Here is a 19169-nt window from a genome sequence, read left to right as displayed (position 1 = left end):
TACTCCCTAGAATGCTCGTGTACATAGCTAGTTTTATAGCCCTGAATGCCCCCACCTTCCCCATAGCACACAGCAGGTTAAAGCTGTGTGCTCCTCCTAGTGGCTGTGATGGTGACAGTGACATCCACAGTAAAGAGGATACCCAATGAGAATGTGGCCTGGCTGCCTTCCTGGGGGGAGGGACAGCCACACGTACCAAGGTACAAACAAAAGACAGATGTATGCAGACTGCAGTCCCTGTGACCAGCATCTGACGCGCTCTGGACACCCAGACCAGCTCAGGGCGTGACTCAGAGTGTCCCGTGAGTACAACGGCGGCACAGCCAGCCATTCAGAACACCTCACAGCACAGCCAGCCCCCTGACCCAGGCCCCCCTAACTCGGACAGACAGAAAGATGACTGGCACATCATAAGTGTTTATTGAAACAAACCGAGTACTGCCTCCCCCCTTCACATGCACGTGGGCACCCACAGAGCTCCTGATAGTTTCAGGGACCTGGGTGCCTTCCAACCTTCCACCAGCCCCCCCACCAGGCCCAGGGGGTGCCAGTGCCCCCATATCTCAGTTTCCTCTCAAGCCTCTCTCCCAGCCCAGATACCAAAGAGGAAAGGGCTGGGTCTCAGGGACAGGGGTGGCCCTCAAGCCACAGGCCCTGGGCAGGAACGAGGGGAGTCGGCATGCACTGGGTCCTGTCCACCGCTCTGGGCAGGTGGGAGGAGGGGGAGGGGGCTTCTCATCAGAGGCCCCACGGCCCCATTGGTAACTGTGCAGTGCTCCAGAAGCTGGGCTAGCTGCTGGCCAGCACCCTACCTGATGCTCCCTCCCTACAAGGACAGATGCCACCCATGGGCTGCTGGGACACACTCCATGCCCACGGGGGTCGGGGCTGGCTCCACCCCTCCTTGTAGTCAGAGCTTGCACTGTCTTCCAGTCTGTAGCTCACTGAGACCCTGCTGGGTCCAGAACAGGTGGGGGAGGGCTGACAAAACCTTCCTGCATTTGCCTCTGTCCGGCTAGAGCGAGGATTCACTGGTTCAGTCCCACATAGGCATCGGTGCATTCGTAGGGGGTGTCCTTGGTGTGTTCTGTCCCCAGGGAGGGCTCAGCTACCTTCTGAGGGCAGCAGGAGAAGAGGGCCTGCCTTAGAGAGCAGGTGAAAGCATAGGCCTGACTGGGCCCCAGGAGGGGCAGACCTGTAGGGATGCTATCTCACCATTGGGACCACAGGACAGGGAAGGGGAAAAGGAGGACGATTTCACCCTCCCTTCTGAAGTCCTGCAAAGACCGTGTGGGAAAACCACGCTGCTTCCTCCGCTCTCCTGTTAAGGAGGCAGACTGGGAGTCTACCCTGAGTGCAGCTTGCTGCAGTGCCCACCAGCCTCCAGAACAGAGCTCTGCCCCGACACACAACTACCTTGGAGAGCAGAACTCCATCTGCCTGCTCCTGCTGGGATGCTCAGCCACCTTTCTGAGCCCTGGTACCCTGGCCCCATGTCAGGGCCTCTGAAGGCAGACGGGCAGGCACCCCAGCTCAGTGTCCGCCCCTGCACCACTGTGACCCTAGGACAGAGTCTCAGACTAACCCAGGTGCCACTGGGCTCCCAGACTGGCTTCAGCCCTAGCCTCTCTGCCCTCTTCCCGCAGTCTGCTACCTCCCCCAGGAACTATGCCAAATGAGTCCTTGAAATTTATTTATTACTGGGCCCTCTCCCTGGAGTCTCCCTTTCTGGGGGATCTTGGTCCAGAGTGACAAGGTGAGAGAGGGCATGTACCCCCTGAGAGCGTGGGGCCAGGCCAGCCCAAGCTTGGCGCCCAGGCCCTGCTTCCCTGGGGAGGCCTGTGCCCACCGAGCCCGGCGGCTGCCCGTGCCTGGGTGCCATGCTCGCCTCACTCTCCTCTAGCTCTTCTTGGCCTCCTGCTCCCTGCGCCGGAGCTTCTCGCGCTGCCGCGCCGCCTTCTCCTGGGCCTTGCGCTCCTTCTCAGCAGCTGCTGCCAGCTCCTTTACCTTCCGCTTCACCAGTGCCCGGTCATGCGAGCTGCTGAGCCCCAGGCTCTGAGGGAGGAATCTGCGGGTGAGGGAAAGCACCCCAGAGCCACCCCTGGTCCTAGCTGTACCCCTCCCTGGAGTTCCACTTGTCTTCTCTGAAGTCTTTCCTCTACCTCCCAGACTTGCCAATGGGTCAGAAGCCTCAGATCAAGAATTGGAATGGGAGTAGTTGGGAGAGATGAGGGTGGAGAGTACCAGGCCCTTTACTACCTGCCCACCCCACCATCCCCTGCTTCCCATAATCCTTGGCTCCCATTGCTCTGCTAGGATCTCAAGTTGGGCATACCCTGCCCAACCTCCTTATGCCCAGATATGGGGAGCAACTTGCCCAAGGTCACACAGCTGGTCAGTTGGTGAGGCCCCTTCCCAGTCCAGAGACTTCTTGGGGGACTCTCCTTTCTACTCCTTCCCCAAGCAACCCAGTGGAGGGTGGAAACTGGCCCAAACCCTCCCAGCAGAGAGCAGAATCCCCTCCTGATCTCCCCCAACTGCCACCTGCCTCCAAGACTGAGAATCAGATAAGGTGATCAGGGGAGAGGCCTGCTTCCCATGATACCAGAAGACTCATCAGAGTCAAGGAAGAGTGAGATGATAGGAAGTCCTAGAGGTCAAAGTCTGGAGCTTGAAGGTCAGACTGAAGAACTGGGCTTGAGTTTCAAGTCAGACTGAAGACCCATGCTAGAGCACAAAGATTAGGCCAAGGACCTTCCCTGGAGGTCAGAGGTTAGAGGCAGTGGCCTCAGAGGAGTAACAAGGTCAGAGTGAGGGGATCCCATTCTGTGAAGGTTGCCTCAGGCTCTGGCTGGGCTGGGGCCCTATAACACTGACCCACCTTCAGTTTGCTTCCGTCCAGCTGCAGTAGCTGCGGCCCGTCCACCTGCCGCGCGGCAAACTCAGCGGCGTACTGCTCTAGGTTGAGGCTGTGCAGCCACTGGCCCACCTGCTGACTGGTCCAGTGGTGGATAGCGGGGAAAGGCTCATCCAGGAACTGGGGTGGAGACCAAAGACAGTGAGGGAGGGTGATGTGACCTGTGGCCTGCACACCTGGCAGTCGGAGGCCAGAGCTTGCTCACCTCATCCGAAGACTGGGACAGCGTGTGGTAGGGGTAGGAACACTTGGCCTCCTGCCGGGGACCACTTGGGATCTTGGGGCTGCTGCTGGGGGGTGTGGAGTCATCACTCAGGGTGGATTCCTAGACAGGAGCGAGTACATGCTGCTGAGGAGAGAGCTTGCCCCCAGCCCAAGGGAGTACCCCCAATCCACCCACCCACATCTGGACGGAGATGAAGTCCTGGATTAGGCACCAGGTGTTGCTCAGTGCACCCTGTGCGTGAGCCAGGAGCTGGGCAGCCACATATGACATGGTGATTGGTGTGAGGCTTTGGGATCTGAGGCCTCGGGGAGGACACGGGGCTAGAACTGAGCCAGGCAGAAAAGTTAGTGCGAATGAAGGAGACCTCAGGCTTGGTATATGCTAGAGGAATCATAGTGTTCAGTGACATGTGTTCAATGGATGAAGCAATGAATGAATCAACAAATTAACTACTCAGAATATGGATGAAGGAACAAGTGAATGCACAGGATCGGAGATGGATAAATGAATGAATTACGGGCTCTCAGAGTGCCTGGATCACAGTCCGAGCCAGGCTGGAGTATGAGTTCATGTCCCCTGAGCCTAAGGGCCAGTATGGGGGCAAGAAAGCCATGGACTTACCTGAGAAGCTGACTTCTTAGGGCTGAAGCTCTCATGTTTAGGTGAGCAGGCAGGGGAGGTGGTGCTGCCAGAGGATGCCGAGCCCTTGCCACTGTCCGTGAACCAGGAAAAGGGCAGGAATGGGGAGCCCCCTGACCTGCTGGACCCCTCCACCGATTCCCTGTGGAGAGAGCACCCTGCATGGGTGTGGGCCCTGAGGGGAAGGCCGGGGGCCATGGGGACTTATGGGCAGAAGCTGTGGCTGAGACACTGTGTGTACCTCTTACCTGCTGCCCATGGACAGGCGGTTGCTGCCCTTCTCCTTCCGGCTCTTGCTAGTGGATGCTCGGCGTAAGGTGACCCTGTGGGGACAAATGGGGGAGTGCGAAGTGCTGCCCACTATGCTACCCTGTACCCCTGACAGCTCCAAGCCTTTGGTTCTGGCCCCTCCTCCACTCACCCCAGGTCCAGGAACTTCCGACGAGTCTTCTTATCCAGGCCAATGGTGGGGCTGGCGGGCTCAGGTGGGCTGGCATCCCGGCTGTCATCTTTTGGGGAACAGGGAAGGAAATAGCCTGTGTTGTGGCCTGCCTGCCTCCTTCAGCTGCCAGTGTGAGGTGGGAGAAATTCTCTTGACTTAGAATCATGCGACCTGGCTCTGGTGCCCTTCACTAGCTGTGTGACCTAGGGCAAGTCACTTTAACTCTCTGAACTTCATTCATCTCAAAGACAGGGATAATAACACCTGCCTATTTCATGGAACCTAATGGGATGTTGATGAAAGCCTTAAACCGTAAACCACGGAAAAGGTAGGGACCACTACTATTTAGTGTGCATTTTATCTTGTCCACCTTCTAACCAGCCTTCCAATCTTGCATCACTTGTCACTTCCTCAGAGAAGCTTTCCAGGATGCTCCCAACCAGGCCCTTTCACCCTTATATATGCTCTCCCACCATGGTGCATTGATCTCACATAGCACTTATTACAGTTTGTAACTATACATTTAATTAAGGGATGATTTGATTGCTCCCCCCCCCCCCCCCCCACTTTATAAAGAATTATTGTTTCTTCTGGAAACTACAAGCCCCCTGAGAAAGAGAACTGCATCTGTTTTCTCGCTTATGTGCCGAGTGCCCAGCAGTGTCTGGCACATCGTAGGCGCTCAGTAGATGAATGAATGAAGTGTGGTATTAACTTCCTCCAAGCCACCCGGTCCCACTTGGTCCGGATCTGTGGTTCGGTGCCACTGCGATTCCCGCACGCACCAGCAGGGGGCTCCGCGGGGGCCGCGCTCACCTTCACTGTGTGGCTCTGCGCGCAGGTGGCGGCGCACAAAGCTGGGAGAGCTGTCCGAGGAGGGAGCCGAGCGAGGCGGCGAGCTGGAGGCTGCGGCCAGGCCCTCGTGCGAGGCGGCGTTGTGCAGGGGCCGGTAGCGGGTGAGCGGCGAGGGTGGCGGCTCGTCTTCATCCAGGCTGCGCCGCAACCCCGGAGGCTCCAGGCAGAACGAGCCCACAGCCGGAGACCCCGGACCCGAGTGCAAAGGCGAGCGCAGCCGGTGCAGGGGGCTCCCGCAGCCGTCGGTCACCTGCGGGAGGGGCAGCCACTCACTGTTATCCCCCTTCCTCGCTTCTCGGATGGGGCTGGGAGCCAGGTTCACCCAACAAGCTGCAAGGGAGCCTCCGAGGCGTGGAGCCAGGACTCCTGGGGCTTTCTGGGAACCGAAAGGAGGGTTTCCCCATGCTGGGCAGAGGGGCGTCTGGGCAGTGAAAGGTGGGAAACGGGAGCTTTCAGTCACATAGCGTGGGCTTTGTTTATGGAACCTCTAAGGCTCAGTTTTCTCATCTGTAAAATGGGGGTGATAATCCCTTCCTTGAAAGGATGAAATAAGCCAGAAGGCAACGCAGCTAAAGTCGATGATTATCATGTCAGAAGCCTGGGGGTGTAGTTTCCCTGGAAGAGCGGTTGGAGGGACTATCCAGGGGCAAGAAGAGTGGGTGGGTATGGGTGATTGGGTGGGTTGCCCCAACCTTGCCTCCGGGCCCATCGGAACCTTCGCCATCCTCTGCAGAGCTGGCACTATCCCGAAGCCTGGAGCGGGAAGGCCGATGTCTCCGGCCCTTGGCCAGCAGTTGAGCCCGGGCTTTGTGTAAACTGCTGTCCAGTCTAACAGTCTCTGGCACAGCCAAGTCCAGGTCTGCGAACCGGGTGAAGGGGGCAGAGGACAGACACATGAAGACAGCAAGCCCAGAGGCCGGCCTCAAGTGGCCGCGTGCACTCACACCCCAGACATTCAATGAATGTTTCTGAGTGCCAGGCCCTGGGAGTGCAGATGAGATGGGAAACAGGGTCCCTCAGTCTCTGGGGGAACCAGAAATGTCAGCACATAGATACAGCAGTGTGACGGGACCTCTCACAGGCACAGAGAGGACAGGACCACCCCCTTTTGATGAGTCAGAGGAGGACACACCAAAATTGGGTCTTAAGGTCTGGGTGGGAGTTTATGAGAGAGGAGGTTAGCAAGACTGGTATATGCAATGCTGGGAAATAGGGAAGAGGGGCAAAGGGGACACGTCCAGGGCAATTGGAGGGGAGGTTTGTGGAGGGAGAGGGAAGGGCTGGGGGATGAGGCTGGAGAGATCACAGTACTAACGGCTACCACTCAAGAAGTGCCTACTATGCGTCAGACAATATATATATATATATATATATATATATATATATATATAATATGTACACATATATATACATATATATATACACACACATATATATATCACCTCATCTACTCAAACCCAGCAGACTAGGGACAGTTATGCAGATTTTAGAGCTGAGCAAACTGAGGCTCAGAGAGATTAAGTCTCGTGACTGAAGCTGCCAGCTACCAATGGTCTGGGATTTGAGCCTAGCTAGTCTGGCTCCACAGACTGGCCATTCTGGGGACACTGGCTTGCTGTGCCATGCTCATATGCTCAGGGTCACACTCAGAGGCAGCACTATTGAGGGCTCTCAGTTGAACTGAGGCAGAGGGATTCCCTCTCCCAGTGGCAGTGGCAGGAAGGAAAATCCCCAATCCCCTGAAGCTTGTCTCTCCTGTCTTGGGGTCCATGCCCAGGGCTAGATCCTGGATGAGGACATGGAGGAAGAGTAGGTAAACCCAATGGATCATGCATAAACCCTATTGCTCCTAGTTTCATAAGCTTTTACTGTGCATGGGGGTACCCAAGCAGAAAAGGTTCTTCCCAGATTTCGGGATGGTTTAAGACCTTTCTCCCCCACTCCATCCCCAATGATCCAGGGACCCCTATCCCATCACCCATGCCCATTCTGTGCTGCCTGCTTCTCCTCTTGTCTGCAGATACCCCCTAATCCACCCCAGTGGCTCTCCTGGCTTAACTACCACCTATATCTATTTCCAGCATTGACCCCTCCCCTGAATTCCAAGCTGGGGCACCTCAGCACCTGCTAGAGAACTTGTCATATCAAGACACCAGGTACCTAAAACTCAACCCATCAAAACAAACGCTTGACCTTGCCTCAAACTGGCTTCCCCTCTGTTCCTGGCTCAGTGAAAGGCCCCATTCTCCACCCAGTCACCCCATTCAGAAAGCCCCAAGCTGCCCTGCCCCCTTAGCACCAGACCCAGTTGGTCATTCATGTGTCCAGCTGCCTACTTGATGTCTCCACTTAATGTCCAATGGGCATCTTCAATATGCGTGTCAAAACTGGACTCCCCACCCTCAAGCTGCTCTCCCAGTCTGCCCAGCTCAGCAAATGGCAGCTTCATCCTTCCAGCTGCTCAGACCAAACCCCCAGAGTCATCCCTGACTCCTCTTTCTCCCTCCCACCCTACAGACCGATCCATCCACAGTTCCTGTTAGCTCTACTTCTGAAATATATCTAGACACACTGAAATATTTATGGTGAAACGACAAGATGTTTTGGATTAGGTTCAAAATAGTCCAGGGGAAGAGGAGTGAGCATGCAAGGGGCATAGATGGAACGAGTCTACCCATGAGCTGACGATGGTTGAGGCTGAGTGACGAGTACCTGTGTGCGATGGAGGGGACAGTGCTCTCTCCGTTTTTGATTGTCCACAATAATACTGTTTGTATGTGTCTGTGTTACACACACTCATGCATGTAGATGTATGGGGAGAAAAGAGGAGAGTGTATAGAAGAGTAGGGGAGAAGGGAGAGAGGAGAGAAGAAGAAAGGCAAGGAGGAGAGAGGAGAGGAAGGGAGGGGAGAAAGAACTCCCCACGGCCTGTCTAGGTCACCTCGCCTCTTGCCTCCCAGCTGGTATTCCCTCCTCCTTTTCCCATTTACAGTCTATTTTCAACACAGCCGCCAGAGTGATCCTGATAAAACATGTCAGTCCATGTCTCCCCTATGTTCAGAACCCTCAGTGACCTCCATCTCACTCAGAGTGAGACCCAAAGTCTCCCAGGGGCCTTTCAGACTGAGTCTGGGCTGCCTTCTGAGCTCCTGCTTCTCTTCCTCTACCCCACTCCACTCCAGCCATCCTGGCCTCCTGGTTCTTCATCATGAGAGCCTAACCTACACCTCAGGGCCTTTGCACTTCCTCCTCCTGTCCTGCAAGGCACTAGCATGGTTCTTCCCTCACCTCCTTCAGGTCTTGGCTTAAATACTTTCATTGAGGACTTCCCTGACCACCCAATTTATAATACCCCAGAACCTCCACACCTATTTTTTCCTATATCACTTATCATTCCTTAGCATATTATGTATTTTACTTATTTAGTTTATCATCTCTCTCCACCCTTTAGAATGTCAGCTCCACTAGGGCAGATGCTTCTATTTTGTTCACTGTTCTAACACAGGCATCGAGTAGTGCCTGGTACATAGTGGTTAGTAAATATTATTTTAATGCAAGAACAGATTTGCTTCCTCACATCCCTGGAAGCTGACCTCTTCTCTCCCATAGGACTGAATTGCCTTAGCTCAGGCCTTCACCAGTTACTCACCTCCCACCTCACCCTGCACCACCCCACCCCCACCCCCATCATCCCAGAGCATGGCCTCAGCATTGGGCCATTCTTAGTTTCCTGATCCTAATGTGGGCCAGCCTCTGTTCTGCCTCCCTACCCACTTTCTACAAGCTAGAAGCAACTTCCTAAAGCACATTTCTGACTGTGTCCCATACTCTCTTGTTTTTAAAACCTTGGGCAGAGGGTCTGGGGTCAGGGGTGGGGAATGGTCGTCCCAACATCAAGTCCATACCCCTCAGCCCTCCATTCAAGTCCTGAGGGCCCTGCCCACACTCTCACGTGTTGCCCACATTCCCTCCTCTGCACAGTATGTGCTCATATGCACACCTGGGTTAAGAGCAGAAGCCCTGGAGCCAGATGGCCTAGGCTCAATCCAGTTCTGCCAATTAGTGGCTGGGTGGCCCTGAACAAGTTACTTACATTTAGCTAACAGCTTTCTTATCTGTAAAGTGGGGTCATAATAGCAGTATCTTCCCTATGGGGTTGTTGTAATTATTAAATAAGATAATCCATATAAAGTGCTTCGCCATAATGCCTATGACTTGGTAAGTGCTTGTAGGCTCTGGCTGCTGGTAGTGAGAGTGGGAACAGTATGATACCTGGGTACCGGCCTCTACCTTCATTTTCCACCTCCATCCTTGTGTTTCTGCTGCTCTCTGCTCCATCAGCTCCACCTCTCATCTGGCCCTCAACTCCAACACGTCACCTCGTCACCTCCCCTGACTCTGGACAGCCACACCACCTCAGGCTTGCCGCTATGATCTGGTTGGGAATGAGTGTCCCGTGCCAGTCTACAGAGCAGAGGGTGACACCGCTGACTGTCCACCATGTACACTGAGAGCCTGGTGTGAAGTCTGGCAGAGGGTAGGTGCTCAGTAGGTGTTTGACAACTTGAAGCAAATCCCACTTCCATGGACTGTGCAGAGCTAGTTAGACATGGGCTCCTGATTCATGTAAGCGCCTGATGAGGGTCACCCACCGACAAGGACATGCCCATGTTCCATCCTGTCCCCCATTTTAGCATTTTTGTCCTCTGCACAGCACTCCTCCCATCTAACATTTTCCTTGTTTAGCCACGTGTGCTTTATTATTGGCCCCCCTGCTTGCCCCTGTGCTAGAATTCCAGCTCCATGAAGGCAGTGGCTTTGCCTGGCTTGTTCGGTGCTGTTTCCCCAGGGCCTAGAACAGAGCCTGGCACACATTAGAAGCTCCAATTTTTGTCGAATGGATGAAGAAGACAGGGAGTGACTGGGGGGCCTACTATTTTAGATGAGAGAGCCAGGCCGAGGTCTAGGTGACAATAAAGAGCCAAGGTTGTAGAAAGAACAAGAGGGGATGGTGTGGTCATAGGCTTGAGGTGTCTGGGGATCAGCAGGGGCCAGTGTGGCCTGCAAGGAGAGAGGACTGACCTGGCTGAAGGGGAAGGGTGGCCAGACAGGCAGTTGTCCAGGGCCAGCTGGTAGTGGCATGGAGAGGGGAGAGGTTCTGTCAACGAACTGCTATCTTGGACTCCAGGTTTGACACCACTGCTCTGGTCCCTTAAACCCACTGCTTCACTTCTGGTGTTTCCAGGCGAGCCGGGGAAGGAGCCTCCGTCCCCTGACACAGAATCTCCAGGCACTGCCTGGAAGCATCGAGGAGTGAGGACTGAGGACTGACGACAGATCATGGCTAATAGTCACTGAGTTCTGACTGTGCTGGGCACCTGTCTAAGTGCTTCACAGTTGCTAGCTCACTTAAACCTCCCACAACACTACGAGGAAGAGACTCCAGGAATTCCCAGGCAGCCTTAACATGGCTAGTGCATAGCAGGCTGGGGTTGCAGGCAGCCCGGCTACAGAGGGTCAGTTTGCAACTACCAAGCCCCTATACCTCCTCTGAGGCCCAGAGGGGAGGGACCTCTGAGTCCAGATCCTCATTTTACAGGTGGAGAAACTGAGGCTGGGAGAGGAAAGGTTTGACGCAGGGTGCAGAGGTCATAAGCCAGTGCTAGGACTCAGCTGGTGCCCAGCCACCCTGAATTACATGATGTTATTCTCCCTACTTTTAATTTCCCACAATAAAATATTGTTTCTATGTGTCTGTGTTACACAGACTCACATATATGCATACGTATCGGGAGAAAGAGGAGGGTCAGGGAGAAGGGTCCTTTGCTCCTGACTCTGGGCCACATTAGAACCCTGGTCATCTTACATTGGAGGATTTAGGGAGCAAGGTGGGGCCAGTCCCTTGGTCTACCAGGCCCCCCTCACCTACTTCCACCCTTCCCTCCAGACCCCTCCTCCCCACTCCCACAGGGAGTTCCTCCGTCCCAGAGCAGTGGGAAATCTTGAATATTTAATTGCCTTTCACATCAGGAAGCAGGCAGAGCTGGCTGCTACCTCAGCAGGTCAGGGAGAAGGAAAACAGGAAGGGTTGGAGTAGGAGGAGGGGGAGTGGAGGCCGAAGAGCCCCAGAAAGGGGAGCTCATCTCTGTGAGGCCAGAGGCCAGGCCAGGCCTGGGTGCAGATGGAGCGGCTGAGTCTGAGGCCCAGCAGCAGTTCAAGACTGGGGAGTCCCAGAGGCAAACCCTCCACTCCACAGGCCCCAGAGAGGGCAACTGGAAAGCGGCGATCCCTAGGAGCAGGAGGCAGCAGTTCCTGGCATTGCCAGGGCATGTGGCAGTGCCAGGGGAGAATGAGGTGAGCAGCGGAGGGGGAGGATGAAAGGGGAAGAAAGGTGGAGATGAGGGGAAGGCAAGGGAGGAGAAGCTAGGAGGCTCTGCGGCTTTCCACACCCAGGAGCCCCTCAAAGTCATGCACACAAATGTTGCACACACGTTACACGTGCACACATACACACATTACAGGCTTCAGGTGCTTCTTTCTGTCTCCTTCAAGTTCCTCCATGTTCCTTTGCTCACTGACTCCTCCACCAAATCCAGTTGTGAACAGCCTTGCTATCCCATTGCATGCTGGGAACTATGCCCTGCCTCGTCGTTCTTCTCCAATCCCCACACTACAAAGACTGCAGGGGGTAAAGTGACGGTGCAGGCAGGTGTGTGCCTGCACCTCAGTGTGTATTGAGGCTGAGTGTGTGTTATGTATTTGGTTTCCATGCACATCCATGCAGAGTAAGGTCCCTTATTTATGCAACTTAAAAGTAGTTGTCACCTGTGCTGGGGGACACAGGTGTACCGCACAATGACTGAGAGCAGGGAGTTAGGCAGTCTGGAGTCCCAGCCCTGCCACTCACCTGCCATGTGATCTTTAAAGCAAGTCACTTCAGCACTCTGTGCCCTAGGCTCCTTGTCTGTAAAACGGGCACACTTGTTAGCATTACTGCATTCAATGAGATCGTGCATGTGAGATGGGGGTGCTAGCCTAGCACCTGGCATGAGACAAGCACTTGATAAATGGGGATCCTTATAAATATTGCTATTGTGGTAATTGTCGTGTCACTCAGAGAGTAGTGACAAAGAATCAGAGTGTAAGACCCCACCCAACACACACACTGAAGTCCCCAAGGGATTCCGGCCTCCCCACCCCCCAGCCACTGCCAAGTATCTAGTAGCCTTGACTAGAGATAGAGCCAAACAGAACTTACCAAAAACCTCATCAGCGGGTTCTCGGAGCTTTGAAGAAGCCATGACTCAAAAGAGCTGGGAAGGACAAGGAGGGAGAGAGAGAGAATAAGAGAGTGGGTAAGAGGTTCAGGTTGGTGGAGGCCAGGGAGCGGGTCCTGACCTCTGACCCCTCACCTTCCCTCAGAACTTTTCCTCCAGATGCTAGGAGGGAAGTTAGGTGAACTGTAGCCCAGATCACGGTGGCTGGGGCAGGGGCAGAAGCAGGTCCAGGGTGTAGACACAGGCTGAGTCCTGAAGTCATGGTCCCATCTGATTTGCTGTGTGCCTCCACATGGGTCACTGAACTGTTCCCCTTCACTCTCCTGGGCCTTTCTATTCCCAAAAAACTTTCAATCATCATAAATTGTCCCACAGAAGATCTGGGAGAAATCTTGGAGATTAGTAAATCCTATCCTCTAATTTTCAAATAAAGAAACGTGAGAATGACTGGCCTAAGATCACATAACAAGTTAATGGCAATATCAGGACCAGGACTCAGGTTCTTACACGCATCCACCTACTTCACTACTTATACATTCCATCTATTGCACATTCATCTATCCATTATCCATCCATGCATCCATTTGTTCATACCATCCATCCATCCATCTTTTGGTCCATCACCCAGTCATGCTCCCCCCTCCCCCACTGTGGGTGCGCTCACCACTTGCTTTCTGAACACCAGGCTGTTCCGGAAGCTGGCACCATCAGCAACGAGCCACTGTTCCTGACAAACTCGCAGTCCTAGTCAAACTCACAGATGCTGGGGGGTATGAGGTATACTCACAGCACAACAGCGGACAGCCAAATCTCTATGATGCATCAAGTATGTTCTGGGAAGAAGTGTAGATGGGTGGGAGGGTTGGCTTTGTATTTTTGGTGGGAAGCAAGGACGGCAGGTGGGGAAGCAGGATATATGCCGCTGCAACCATTGGGACAGGCTTCCTAGAAAATACAGGATTACGCAGCCAAAACCAAGGCCTGGGTGTCAGAGGGGCAGGGGAATACCCGATGAAGGGAGAGCAAGGAAGCTCAGGGGCAGGGACCCACTGCATTGCTGGGACATGATTCTTAGTTAGTTCTAACATTCAGGTCTGCATGAGAAGGGCAGGGCACTGGGCTGGACCATACACTTAGCCAGCAGGGGTAGGAAAGCTAGGCCACGTGCCTGCTGAGGTCTTTTCCAACTCCCCTGTTATTACACAGACATCATCTCACTGAGAGCCAGCCAGGCGTGGGATTCTTTGTATCCCCACTTTACAGAAGGGAAAACTGAGATGCAGGAGATAATTGGCAGAACTCAACCTTGACCCCGGTCTCCTGCCCCTCAGCCTTATCCTGGATGATGATCTGCATTTTTGGGTGGTGCTCATGAGGAAATGACACTGAGGGGAGAAAGGCAGGGGGAGGGGAGCTGGTTCATACTGGCTAGACCTGGGAGAAGCAGACTCCATGGATGCTTGGTGTTGAAAATAGAAAACGAGATACCAGAAGAGGCCAGGGACATGGGCCCTTCAAGAACCCTCCTGTCATTTTTGAACTCTGGGTGTTAGTAGCAAAGAAGTTTTAAGATTTCTCTTCCTGTCCTGAAGGGCCAGATGGGAAAGGAGACTGCCCTTAAGAATAAACCAAATTTCGCCCTGGCTGGTGTAGCTCAGTGGATTGAGCACTGGCTTGAGAACCAGAGGGTCACTGGTTCAATTCTCAGTCAGGGCACATGCCTGGGTTGTGGGCTGGGTCTCTAGTTGGGGACATGCGAGAGGCAACTGATCCGTGTATCTCTCACACATTGATGTTTCTCTCCCTCTCTGTCATCCTCCCTTTCCCCTCTCTCTAAAAATAAATAAATAAAATCTTGAAAAAAAGAATAAACCAAATTTCCTCATTCAATCATAAAGCTTTATCTGACCAGGACAGAATTGTCACCTCCTCCCGAAAGCTGTCCTAGATAGCCCTCCCTCCCTCATTTGTCTTCATAATTTCTAAATCCACCCACCCCCAATCACTGGGAAAGGAGGAATTTTTCATACCTCATCAGTTCCCTAACTGGACTATATCTCCCCCACATCAGATGGGACAGCCCTGAGGAGGGGAGGCAGTGTTCCCCACCAGCCTGGGGACTCTCTGAAGATAAGAATGGAGGCTCCCTGAGGGCAGCTATGGTGCCTGCTCTTAGACTATCTGACATGGAAATCCTCTGTGTTCTTCATTCAAGTTCCCAGTGCAGGGTGGAGACCCTCTTGTGAAAGGAGTCCTCTTTCAGGTACCCTCTGGGGAGGGCTGGGGTATCCAGCGCACACCTGTACCCAGTCCATCCTGATTCAACACAAACTGCTTTCTTTCCCTCCCTTCAACAACTACCTCCCTGGAGTCTGCAGGGGGGACACTTACTTACTCTAGGAAACAGGACATCCAGGAGGTCACCAGGTCCTTTCCACCCAATCCCCTCATTCCAAAACTGAGCCATCACTGTCCTGCACACACGCACATGCACACGCACACACACACACATTCAACCGGGTAACTGCCACAGGGTGGAAATGAACCTGTCCTTCTGCAGGAAGTCTGGGCTCCCATTTTACCCGGCCACTCCTTCCAGTTTCCAGAGGAGGAGCACCAATGATCTTTGACCCTCCTCTGGAAGAAAGGAAGACAGGTGAGCTCAAAGCTTCTTGGAACCCGGGGGGGGGGGGGGGGGGGGGGGGAGGAGAAAGAGAGAAAGGGGCACAGCCCTGGAGAGAGAATGGGTAGTAGAAACAGAGACAGACAGGTAGGTGGTGGGGGTGGGGGTGTCAATTCACAGAGCCGCAGAGAGAAGGAAGGAAGAGCACGAAAGAGACGGGACAGAGAGTGGGGCCAGGGAAAGCAGGAGTGGAGAGGGCCACCAGCCTCGAGGCCCAAGGCAGGGGTGCGAAGAGAGGAGGAGAATCTGCTGCCTGGAGAGGGGCGGCCCCCAGTGAGGCGGACTAGAGGCAAGGAGCCCCGAAAGAGCAGAAAAGGAGAAGTGCCGCTGGGAAAGGCTGGGAAAGAATGGCGGGGAGAGGAGGCGAGGGCTAGGGGACCGCAGCTGTGCAGCCAGAGAAAGCCGAGCCCCTCTCGCACAGGCCCAGGCTCAGTCGGGGCTTCCGGCACGCGCCGGTTCCCCCACCCCGCGCCCCTGCCCCGCTCCGCTGGAGTTGGCGTGGGGGTGGCGGGCAAGGCACCCACTGTACTCCCAGGGACCCTGAGTACCCCACCCCCATCAGAGAGCCTCTTGGCTAGTTTCTTTCCAATCCATCAGTCCAACTCCGCGCCGGGCAAGAAAGAGTTAAGCCCTCTCCCCCTCCTCCCACACCAGTTTTTTAAATTAATTTATCCTGCGGCGGGCGGGAGGGAGAGGATTAGGGACACAAATCCCGTCTCCGCCCCCTCCCCTGACAGCCCGCACCCTAGCTCCCCGCAGCCCCCTTAGGGATAGGGGAAGAAAGGCCCTGATCGCTCCACTGTATCCAGCCTTACTCGGGGTCCCACCGCGAGCCCGAGCCCCCTCCCGGTTGTTTCCCCGTCCACCTCGAGGTCCTTGAGGTCCCGGCCCCTCACCTCCAGCATCAGTCATCTTCAGCGTCCGGCCCCTAAGGAAACCCTCGGGCCCATGGTGCTCCGGGCGGGGGCCGGGCAGGAGAGGGGCGGGGGCCTTCACCCCGGCCGCGGGGGGCTCCGGGCTGGCTCGATCCGTTCCATCCCGAAAGTGGGGTGAGGGTTGGCGAGGAGGGTCCTGGAGCCGGAGGGAAGGCGGGGTGAGGGGGGGGCGTGTGGGAGAGATGGAGAAGGTTTGCAGGAAGCCGGAGGCGCGGGCGGGGCTGGACCAGAAGACCTGACGGGAGGATGCTCCGTGCGTGTGCGCGAGTGTTGTGTGCGTGTGCGTGTGTGTGTGTGCGCGTGTGAGAGAGAGACAGAGACAGCGAGCGCGCCACCTTCCCGCCCCGCCCCCCAGGCCCCCCAGGACGCGGGTCCCCGCCTTGCAGGCCGATACGCCTCGCGTCGCGTCGCGTCGGCCGCGGTCCTCCGGGGTCCCCCCGAAGGGGCGATGCGGGGGGCGCGTGGCGGGGAGGCCGAGAGCCCGGGAGACAAAGAGCGGGAGGCGGGGGTAGGGGAGGGAGGGGCGGAGGCAGAGCTCGCGGAGGGGCGGAAGCGGCCCGCGTCGCGGCCGGGCAAGGGGATTCCGAGTTGCCGCTACTTCTCAGCCTGCGGGAGTTTGGGCGGGGGGCGGGGAGCGGCCCCTCCTTAGGACCCATGGGGCTTTCACCTCCTCTGCCAGGTCCGTGAAGGCTCCTGATTCAACTACTCAACAGACATTCACCGAGTGGTCGTTTGCGCGGAGGCCCGAGGGGACAGCGGGGAGCAGAACGCAGCCGGTCCCGGCCATCGGGTCTCGCGGCGTAGTTACGGGGAAAGACGAGTGGGGAGGTCCCCACAAGCCCCGGCGCAACGAGGCCTAGTTCGCCGAGGATGCCTCAGCTCTGGGAGAGCGCAGGGGTTGGGTGGGGTGGGGGTAGAGGAGGTCTCTGGGCCTGACTAGAGGGCGGGGGAGAGGGTGGAGGTGATCCGGAAGGATTCCTGGAGGAGGTGATGTGGTGGCTACTCCTGCAGGCCAGGCCAGGGCAGAAGTGCTAGTGGGGGGTCGGGGGAGGCGGGGAGAGACGGCGAGTGAGAGTGCAGAGATGGGCGTGAAGGGGTGGACACAGGGCTTGCACTTTATCCTCAGCCTTAGGGAAAAAAGTAACAGAGGAGGGAGGGACCCAGACTTGCATTTTAGAAGGAACCCTTGGCTACTCTGCGGAGACTGGACCAGAGAGGGCAGCCTGAAGGCAGGCACATCCCTCAGGAGGCTGCTGAGAGATGATAGCAGTGCCATTCAGGATGGAGAAGTGAAGAGAGTGACAGCATTTGGGGACTGGCTGGCCACTGAGGGAGAAGGAGGGGTCTAGGACGACTGCAGGGCTTGGCCCTGGAGGTGGAGCTGACAAGGATGAGGGGATGGGGAGGGATGAGATCAGACTTGGACCTGGTGAGCTGCAGGTGGACGCAGGCCAGCCAGGAGAGATAATGTAAAAATCAACAACTAACTACCACATTATGATGGCTTGGGAGGTGCTGGGCACTGTGCTCAGCACTCTTCTCAGATTAAAAATGAGACAGGTGTTCCTATTACCCCCATTTGAAGAGGGGAAAACAGAGACCTAGAAGAATGAAAGTGGTTTATTAAAGAGCAAGCGCTGAGGTTGGATTGGGGTCCACAGCTTGGGAGAAGGATGTGGTCTGTAAAAAGAGTTCCACAATGGCCAGTCTCGTGTCCCCGAGGGGCTGTGAGAGACAGCATGTTGAACCAGGAGGGTCTTGGGACTATAAGGACACAATTAACAAATTTAGGGGCTGAAGGTATCTAAGGAGATCTCTGGGAGCTGGGGGGGAGGGCGGTGTATCTGGGGGTCTTCAGAATCTGCTGGCAGCCATGAGGTGCTAGTTAGATTGTGGAGATCTGGGGATGGGGTGGTGACTGATGACAGCCTATCAGGCTTGTAGGCATCTGTTCGGATCTGGGTGGTAGGCTGGAGTGGGAAGATTGATTATACTGCCCCTGTGGGGAGTGGGGAGATAATAAGTATGTAATGTCAGTACTGGGGGTGGGGGCAGGTTCTGTGGGAGGGGTTCTGCCAGGGCATGTGACCTGGGAGGACCCCTTATTTCTAGTAATGGCCTAAGCTTCTGGGAGTTAAGAAAATCTGATTTCCCTCCCCTATGGCAAGTACTGGAGTTGTGACAAACCTGCCCTACCTCCTAGGAACTGGGCAGGCAGATGACAGTGCCCATAGCCACATGACACACAGCCCCAAACATGGACATATCTCATAAGGAGGTCACATCTCAGGCCTGAGAAACTTGGCAATCACACACAGCACCCTCAGCCACACCACACTTAGGCTTAGATATCGAGGGGAGGCCTACCTGGCCCACTTTTTAGAATGCAACAGGAGAAGGCCTCACACAACCCCGCATCTGCCCCCCCCCCCAACCAAGGGAGGTCCAGTCATTTCAGGTCCTGGGACTTCTTGGCTTGGTTTCCTGAGCAGGGCCTCAGTGACCTCTATCTTTGGAGCCAACACCTGTGACCTTGTGATTTGGTGGCCTCTCATCTTGGGATTCAGTCACCTGGATCTGTCTTCCCAGAAGTGTTCCAAAGATGATCCACTTGGAGAAGATGCTTGAGAGGCATGGTCATCAACCTCAGGATTCCAGGGGCCCTCCAGTGGGTGGTAGGACTGAATGGGTGCTATGTAGCCCTGAGGTGTAGAACTCAGATGTTTGAGAGGAAGCTATGGGACACCAGAATTTCGCTTGATATGAGATTTGTGTAACAGAGCCATCCACAAGGGTGCTTCAGGAGCTGACTGCCACTGGGAGTTATGATGGAGGCCTCATCTCAGGTGTTGTCAGGGACACCAAGGTGACCTTCAAAGGTTCTGATGTTGGGGCTTCCATTCATTAGGGCAAAGGGGAACATGAGAATCTCCCTGGGGACCAAGCCACTGAATACAAGTGCCTTGTCCATCAGCAACCAAAAGCAGAGGCTCGGGCTGGAAATGGCCATATGCCTTTGGCTCACTTGCCCATGCTCTCACCTTTGGGACTTTCACCGTGGTTGCTACCTCCTAGAAATCTTAGATTCTTCAGGGTGTCTTACAAGAGTAGGGGCTGGGTACCCCCATCAGGTTAAAGGATTTCTCCAGGGAAGGACTTAGGGTTCACCTTACCATAGCTCACCCATTCTGCAAT

General features: G+C 55.2%; 1 protein-coding gene across 2 annotated transcripts; it reads right to left on the bottom strand.

Annotated features, from left to right (window-relative positions):
* Positions 1-397: 397 nt before the first annotated feature.
* Positions 398-16256, bottom strand: SAMD14 (sterile alpha motif domain containing 14). 2 transcript variants are annotated; one of them, XM_090292816.1, is made up of 11 exons: positions 15936-16256; positions 12338-12392; positions 11987-12043; positions 5772-5938; positions 5041-5329; positions 4204-4291; positions 4031-4105; positions 3765-3924; positions 3123-3242; positions 2882-3037; positions 398-2055 (listed from the first exon to the last, which is right to left on the bottom strand). In XM_090292816.1, the coding sequence occupies exons 2-11, from the start codon at positions 12378-12380 to the stop codon at positions 1900-1902; spliced, it is 1311 nt and encodes a 436-aa protein (XP_090148942.1). In that variant the 5' UTR covers positions 12381-12392; positions 15936-16256; the 3' UTR covers positions 398-1899. The 2 variants fall into 2 exon arrangements, with proteins under 2 accessions (XP_090148942.1, XP_090148943.1); XM_090292817.1 differs by lacking the exon at positions 11987-12043 and having other exon boundaries at positions 15936-16255.
* Between the last annotated feature and the right edge of the window lie 2913 nt (positions 16257-19169).

Source organism: Furipterus horrens, unplaced genomic scaffold (assembly GCF_987537825.1).
Source record: "Furipterus horrens unplaced genomic scaffold, mFurHor1.1.pri manual_scaffold_11, whole genome shotgun sequence".
Lineage (NCBI taxonomy): Eukaryota > Metazoa > Chordata > Mammalia > Chiroptera > Furipteridae > Furipterus > Furipterus horrens.
The sequence above is the reverse complement of the archived record's forward strand: the minus strand, read 5'-3'. Positions and strand labels throughout refer to the sequence as shown.

What these genes read in the sequence shown, in the direction of transcription:
- SAMD14 (XM_090292816.1), bottom strand. Translation starts at nt 12,380, where the DNA reads ATGGCTTCTTCAAAGCTCCGAGAACCCGCTGATGAGGTTTTTG. An exon ending in ACCCGCTGATGAGGTTTTTG is followed by an intron (nt 12,044 to 12,337) that starts GTAAGTTCTGTT and finishes CCCGTTTTACAG; the next exon opens with ACAAGGAGCCTAGGGCACAG. An exon ending in TGGACGGAAGCAAACTGAAG is followed by an intron (nt 2,056 to 2,881) that starts GTGGGTCAGTGT and finishes TTCCTCCCTCAG; the next exon opens with AGCCTGGGGCTCAGCAGCTC.